At 42.4% G+C, this 7,832-nt stretch overlaps 1 protein-coding gene across 2 annotated transcripts in view; it reads right to left on the bottom strand.

Moving 5' to 3' along the window:
• Positions 1–3,260: 3,260 nt before the first annotated feature.
• Positions 3,261–7,832, bottom strand: part of tbl3 (transducin beta like 3) — a 60,124-nt gene continuing 55,552 nt past the window's right edge. The window contains exon 23 of one of the 2 annotated variants that reach the window (XM_043711324.1): positions 3,261–4,039. In XM_043711324.1, coding sequence (XP_043567259.1) covers positions 3,664–4,039 — 376 coding nt within the window. In that variant the 3' untranslated portion in view covers positions 3,261–3,663. Of the gene's footprint in view, positions 4,071–7,832 lie in introns of both variants that reach the window. The other variant, XM_043711325.1, reaches the window with a different exon arrangement.

Genomic DNA, 7,832 nt, shown 5'->3' with positions numbered 1-7,832 from the left:
ACACTTTAATTCTTTGACTGTTCAACAATCTTTCTTTGCCTTAAGAACAGCCAACAAGGTAGCACACAGCCTGTGTAGCAGTAATCATGCATCACGATCCCTGTAACCAGTTTCAGGAATTCTCACAAACTTGATTGAGTCTTTTGAAGAAGTAACAAAGAGGATTGATGAGGGCAGAATGCTGGATGTGATCTATATGGATTTCAGTAAGGCTTTCGACAAGGTTCCCCATAGGAGACTGGTTAGTAAGGTTAGATCTCATGGAGTACAGGGAGGACTAGCCATTTGGATATAGAACTGTCTCAAAGGTAGAAGACAGAGGGTGGTGATGGAGGGTTATTTTTCAGACTGGAGGCCTGTGACCAGTGGAATGCTACAAGGATCAGTGCTGGGTCCTCTACTTTTCATCATTTATATAAATGATTTGGATGTGAGCATGAGGTATAGTTAATAGGTTTGCAGAGGACACCAAATTTGGAGGTATAGTGAACAGCAAAGAAGGGTACCTCAGATTACAACAGGAAACGGGCCCAGATGAATTTTAATTTAGATAAATGCAAAGTGCTGCATTTGGGGAAAGCAAATCTTAGCAGGACTTATACACTTGATGGTAAGGTCCTACGGAGTGTTGCTGAACAAAGAGACCTTGGAGTGAAGATTCATAGCTCTTTGAAAGTATAGTCACAGGTAGATAGGATTATGAAGGAGGCATTTGGTATGCTTTCCTTTATTGGTCAGAGTATTGAGTACAGAAGTTGGGAGATCATGCTATGGCTGTACAGGATGTTGGTTAGGGCACTGTTGGAATATTGTGAGAGATTCTGGTCTCCTTCCTATCTGAAGGATATTGTGAAACTTGAAAGGGTTCAGAAAAGATTTGCAAGGATGTTGCCAGGGTTGGAGGATTTGAGCTAAACGGAGAGGCTACATAGGCTGGGGCTGTTTTCCCTGGAATGTCAGAGACTGAGGGGTGACCTTATAGAGGTTTATAAAATCATGAGGGGCATGGATAGGGTAAATGGACAAGATCTTTTCTCTGGGTTTAGGGAAAAGGGACCTTTTTCACACAGACGGTGATGTATGTGTGAATGAGCTGCCAGAGGAAGTGGTGGAAGATAGCACAATTGCAACATTTAAAAGACATCTGGATGGGTATATGAATAGGAAGGGTTTGGAGGGATATGGGCTGGGTACTGGCAGGTGGGATTAGATCGGGATCGGATATCTGGTTAGCATGGACAAGTTGGACCGAAGGATCTACTTCCATGCTGTAATATCTACGACTCTATTCGCTCCTCTCTAACACAAAGCAAGGGTGGTGAGGAAAAAAAAATAACCTGTTGCACATAGCCAGTCATTAGGGCATGGAATGCACTACCTGGAAACATGGAGGAGGCAGGTTGGGTGAAATAGTCTCCAATTATGCCTTAACAATTCTGTCCCTCCATCACAAAGAATTTCCAAGGAAATCGTGCTACCGAGTGAGAAACTAAAGGAGTAATTTGATTCAATTTTTATACATTGGTAAGCTGTTGATTTATCCTACCTGCAGCCAGGTTGAGAATTAGTCTATTTGAATATGTCTGGAAGGTGCTGTGGCAGCTGCCTAAGAATAAGCATTGGATGAGCAATGGTCTTTCTCTTTCCCTGTTACTCAGCGTGGAGCCTTCAATTGCTTCCCATTGCGACTGGCACAGAGTAACTTACCATACAAAATGCAATAGGGTATGACAGGTCTGATCTGTGGTGAAAGTCACATCTCTTTGTTCGTTAATGCTGCAAAGAGATTGATCCAAACATAACACCTCACCACCACCTTGGTAAGGGTGACTCTGGATAGGCTTTCAATGCTGGCACTGCTAGCGACACACACATATCTCGAGTGAATTTTAAAAAAACGTTGCCCATCTCTAATTGCCTAACAGAAGATGGCAAGTTGCCATCTTGAACCACAGCAGTCCACATGATGCAGGTGCTCCTACAGTCCTCTTGGGGACTCTCAGGATTTCGACCCAATGACAGTGTGTGGCTGTAGGGAACATGAGGTGTGATGCTCCTCTGTGTCAGCTACCCGATACCTGAAGAATAGCAACCAACATTATCAAAGGCCCCTTTCACCCCAGTTACATTCTCATCTACCCTCTGCCAAAGGGTAGGCAGAAGATATAAAAGTTTGTATACATTCACGAATAGATTCAATAACAGCTTCTTGCCCCACTGTTATCAATGATCCACTAAGTGGACCTCACAAAGTTTAATGTTGATCTCGCTCTTTGTGCACCATCTCTGCAGCTGTAAACGTTGTATTCCTCGCTCTGTTCTATTACCCAAATGCACTTCATATGGTACGATCTGCATGTACTGCACATAAAACAGAACTTTACACTGTATCTAGGTACACATGACAATAATAAATCAAATCAAATCAAATCAGGTCATAGGTTTGAAGGGTGCATGTTTTGGATCGTACACAGTACCCTCTGCCAGTGTGGATCAAAGGGCTACTTTATCCTGGATGGCGTTGAGCTGGAGTGTCATTCAAATGAATGGAGAGTATTCCTCCTCACTCCTAATTTATGCCCTCTAGATGATGGGTAGGCATTGGACACACAGGGGATGAGTTACTGCCTGCAGAACTCCTAGCTGCAAAGGTGCTCTTGTGGGCTGATCCAGTTAACTTTGTCACAGCCCTGAAAATGAACTTCAGAAAAGGGTTGGCTGCACAGTGTGATTTCCAAAATAATTTAAAATGGGGGATTGCAATCAATTAAACAAAGGTTGCATTAATTTAGGCTTTCTAAACCAATAAAAAAAGGAAGCAAATAAATAAACTGAAATTGGTGTAAGTACATAAAATCCATATGACAAACAGAAAATGTCAATCAGAAAGAGAAACATTGCAGAATTCTACTGAAAGCTCTGAAGTGCTACTTATGTGCCACGTGAGAGAGATAACAGAATTACAGTACTGATAACTTGACTAACATGGGGTTCGACAATCTACATTTCAACCATACACAAGAGTTTTGGCTGCAATTTTAAGAACTCCAACTGGGAAGGATTAGTATTATTTGAGCCGAGTTCCCTCAAGGGGATGAATTGGACTAAAAGACCCTCAAGAAATGGGAGGCCCAGACTGAAAACATAATTTCATTGTATATTAATATACATCAACCAATAAAATTCCAAATTAAAACACACATTTCTGGTTTTGAAATATTGATAATTACTGTGCCAAATCACAAAACAGTCTTTATGTATTGATAATTATGAAGAGAAACTGTAAAAGATTTATTCAGTATTACGAAAGCAAGTTTATATGGGCGATACTAACACTGTACTTAAATAGTTTTTACAACATTATCAGCACTTTTATCCAGTGATGATTACGTGGGAATTAAATAAGTGTTTAGCATTATGGAGACTTTATTATAAATTTCCGTTCTCAAATATAAAACCAGTCTTTTGTTTTATAAAAAGGCAATACTGCTGCTCTCACAGTAACAAAGAATTTGTAACTCAGAATATACGTGCCTTAAATCTCTACTTGTTATATCATATGGCTTCAAAGTCAGATCAATTTCATCAAACGTACATCAATTAACAAAGGGAGTTTACAGAACATCCAAAAGATGACAGCATGTCAGGCACACTGTCACAGCATCAATTCATTGGGAGAGATTTTGTTTTCTTCCTCACACTGGCCGGTGTTTGCTTTATTTTTCTTACAGGTGTCTTTGCTCTTTGTTCACCGGATTTTCTGTCTTCCTCTGAATCACTCTGACTTTCTGCTGCGGGCTCCAAATTCTCTTTGAGGTGCTCACAAGCTGACAGCAGGTGTTTTTGCTTGTGGCCATTTCCACTGTTTGATGCACTACTGTCACTGTCAATATCCGCATTTTTCCCAACCTCCTGCTTCTTGCTCCCCTGGGGGCAATCGGATCCTGGAATAATTGCAGCTTTTCCGGCCCCAATGGCTGCTTTGTCCATTGAAAAGAACGGGTCAATCTCCATGCCCCCAATGTGTATGTCTGAGTCACTGGGAAACAGCAGTTAAACTCTGGTGACAACTAGGCGATACCAATAACTTGATGAAAAGGTCATTTTTAATTAATGAACCTGTTACTTCTATGTTTATGTTTTAGTACTTTTAACAATCTGTGACCCTCTTAAGCTACCATCAGGAAAGGACTACACTTTTAAATATATGTGCTCTGTCACACCTTTGCAATGTTGAGGATGCAACTTTTTAAATACAATATTTAATGCTGCACAGAGTAAAACATCACACCAAGAACTTTAATTCATTAGTTACCACCAAACTATTTTCAGTATCTTACCAATTTTATCCTGAACTTGGTCCCAAGCTCTGGTTTCAGCCCAATGTAATTTTTATTGAAGTCTTCAGTGCTTACAGACCTGAATTCCACAACTCTCACCCATTATTCAGTTATCTTATAGAAGACCTGACTCTATTAGCTGAGGAACAGAGTTGAAGAGCACTGAGGTTGTGCTGGAACTGTATAAATCATTGGTTAGATCAGAGCTACAGAATTTGCAATTGTGGGATCCACATTATAGGAAGATGTGATAGCATCGGAGACAGTGCTGAGGAGATTTACCCAGGGTGTTGCCTGAGCTGGAGCGCTTTAGCTATGAAGAGAAATTGGACAGTCTGGGGCTGTTTTCCTTACTGCATAGGAAACTGAATCAATGCTAAAATTGAGTTGAATGAAAATATGAAGGACATAAATAGAGTAGACAGAAGGAGATTTTCCACTTGGTGGAGGGATTATTGTCTGGGGGAGTAGGGGAGAATAAATTTACAGTTTACAGTCATAGAGATGTACTGCATGGAAACAGATCCTTCGGTCCAACCTGTCCATGCTGACCACATACCCCAACCCAATTTAGTTCCACCTGCCAGTACCCAGCCCATATCTCTCCAAACCTTTCCTATTCAGATGCCTTTAAAATCCTGCAATTGTACTAGCCTTCACCACTTCCTCTGGCAGCCCATTCCACACATGTACCGCCCTTTGCGTGAAAAAGTTGCCCCTTAGGTCTCTTTTATATCTTACCCCTCTCACCCTAAATCTATTCTAGTTCTGGACTTCCCACCTCAGGGAAAAGACCTTGCCTATTTATCCTATCCATGCCTCTCATGATCTTATAAATCCCAAAAGGTTCCAACACTCCAGTGAAAAATGCCCCAGCCTATTCAACCTCTACCTACTGCTCAAATCTTCCAAACCTGGCAACATCCTTGCAAATATTTTCTGAAACCTTTCAAGTTTCACAACATCTTTCCGATAGGAAGGAGACCAGAATTGCACACAATACTCCAAACACGGCCTAACCAATGTTCTGTACAGCTGCAACATGACCTCCCAACTCCTGTACTCAATACTCTGACCAATAAAGGAAAGCATACCAAACGCCTTCTTCACTATCCTATCTTCCTGTGACCCTACTTTCAAGGAGCTATGAACCTGCACTCCAAGATCTTTGTTCAGCAATACTCCCTAGGACCTTACCATTAAGTCCTGCTAAGATTTGCCTTCCCAAAATGCTGCGCCTCTCATTTATCTAAATTAAACTCCATCTGACACTCCTCAGCCCATTGGCCCATCTGATCAAGATCCCGTTGTAATCAGAGGTAACCCTCTTCGCTGTCCATTACACCTCTAATTTTGGTGTGATCTGCAAACTTACTAACTGTACCTCTTAAGCTCACATCCAAATCATTTATATAATTGATCAAAAGTAGTGGACCCAGGCCAAATCCTTGTGGAACTCCACAGGTCACAGGCCTCTAATCTGAAAAACAACCCTCTGTCTTCTACCTTTGAACCAGTTCTGTATCCAAATGGCTAGTTGTCCCAGTATTCCATGAGATCTAACCTTGCTAACCAGTCTCCTTGTCGAACGCCTTACTGAAGTCCATATAGATCACATCCACTACTCTGCCTCATCAATCCTCTTTGTTACTTCTTCAAAAAACTCATTCAAGTTTGTGGGACACGATTTCTCATGCAGAAAGCCATGTTAAATATCCCTCACCAGTACTTGCCTTTCCAATTACATGTGAGGAGATGTGAGGAACAATTTTTCACCCAGACGGTAATGGGAATCCGGAACTCACTGCCTATAAGAGTGGTTGACGCAGAAACCCTCATAACATTTAAAAAGTATTTAGATATGCATTTGCGATGACAAGGCACATAAGGCCGAGAGCCAACTGTTGGAAAATGGAATTAGTGTTAGGGGGTCAGTCATGACCAGCACATAATTATTGGGCTGAAGGGCGTTATTATGTGCAGTCGACCTCTATGGCTCAAAACTTGCTGTTGTGAAACTTGAAAGGGTTCAAAAAAGATTCACAAGGACATTGCCAGGGTTGGATGGTTTGAGTTATAGGGAGCGGCTGAATAGGCAGGGGCTGTTTTCCCTGGAACGTCAAAGGCTGAGGGGTGACCTCATAGAAGTTTATAAAATCATGAGGGGCATGGATAGGGTAAATAGACAAAGTCTTTTCCCTGAGGTGGGGGAGTCCAGAACTAGAGGGCATAGGTTTAGGGTGAGAGGGGAAAAATTTAAGAGGGACTTAAGGGACAACATTTTCACGCAGAGGTGTGTGTGTGGAATGAGCCACCAAAGGAAGTGGTGGAGGCTGGTACAATTCCAACATTTAAAAGGCATCTGGATGGGTATATGAATAAGAAGGGTTTAGAAGGAAACGGGCCAAGTGCTGGCAAATGGGACTAGATTGGGTTAGGATATCTGGTTCGCATGGACAAGTTGGACCGAAGGATCTGTTTCCGTGCTGCACATTTCTATGAGACAAAAATCTGGCATGGATTTGGGAGAGCGTTCAGAACACAAGTAGAAGGGGAGCATTGAGATGGGACACCAGTTTGCAAGGTCAGAGGGCTTGGAGGCATCTTTTACTTTAAATTCCTTTAGTAACATGGCAAGGTTAATGGGAACACATATAATGTTGGGGAAGAAAGGCAGATGCTCCAAGCCAGGGTCTGAGTGAAACCTGACAGGAGAACAGGCTGTGCAGCCAGAGTTGCAGCTTTGTAGGAATGTGGGTGAACCGATAGGGATAGCTGATCGGAGAGTCCCAATCTTGGTGATACCGAATGCTGCGAACTCCTTACACTTGCCAGAGACAAAGGTGGAAGCGACAGGAAGGAGGTTTGCAATGAAGCTCTCCAGAGATGTTAAACCTGAGAGTGTGCACAAGTGATTTACAAGGATGTTGCCAGGGGTTGGAAGGTCTGAGCTACAAGGAGATGCTGAACAGGCTGGAGCTATTTTCCCTGGAGTTTTGGAGGATGAGGGGTGACCTATTAGAGGTTTATAAGACCATGAGGGATATGGATAGGTGAAATAGACAAGGTCTTTTCCCTGGGATGGGGGAACCCAAAACTAGAGGGCATAGGTTTAAGGTGAGAGGGGAAAGATTTAAAAGGGATCCAAGGGTCAACTTTTTCACATAGACAGTGGTGCATGTAAGGAATGAGCTGCCAGAGGAAATGGTGGAGGAAGGTACAATTAAAACATTTAAACGGCATCTGGATGGATGAACAGGAAGGGTTTAGAGGGACATGGGCCAAATGCTAGCAAATGAGACTAGATCAGATTCGGATACCTGGTCAGCATGTATAAGTTGTACCAAAGGGTCTGTTGCTGGGCTCCATTGACTCTATGAGTGGAACAGCTGAGCATAGTCCAGAAAAAGTTATGATTAAAGAATAACTGTGGAGCAGCTTTGCCGGTGATGAACCAGGTCTGACTGCATTTGATGGGCTCTAGCCACATTG

Source organism: Chiloscyllium plagiosum, chromosome 21, assembly GCF_004010195.1.
Source record: "Chiloscyllium plagiosum isolate BGI_BamShark_2017 chromosome 21, ASM401019v2, whole genome shotgun sequence".
NCBI lineage: Eukaryota > Metazoa > Chordata > Chondrichthyes > Orectolobiformes > Hemiscylliidae > Chiloscyllium > Chiloscyllium plagiosum.
Note: the sequence above shows the minus strand (reverse complement) of the source record. Positions and strands in the feature narration are given on the sequence as shown.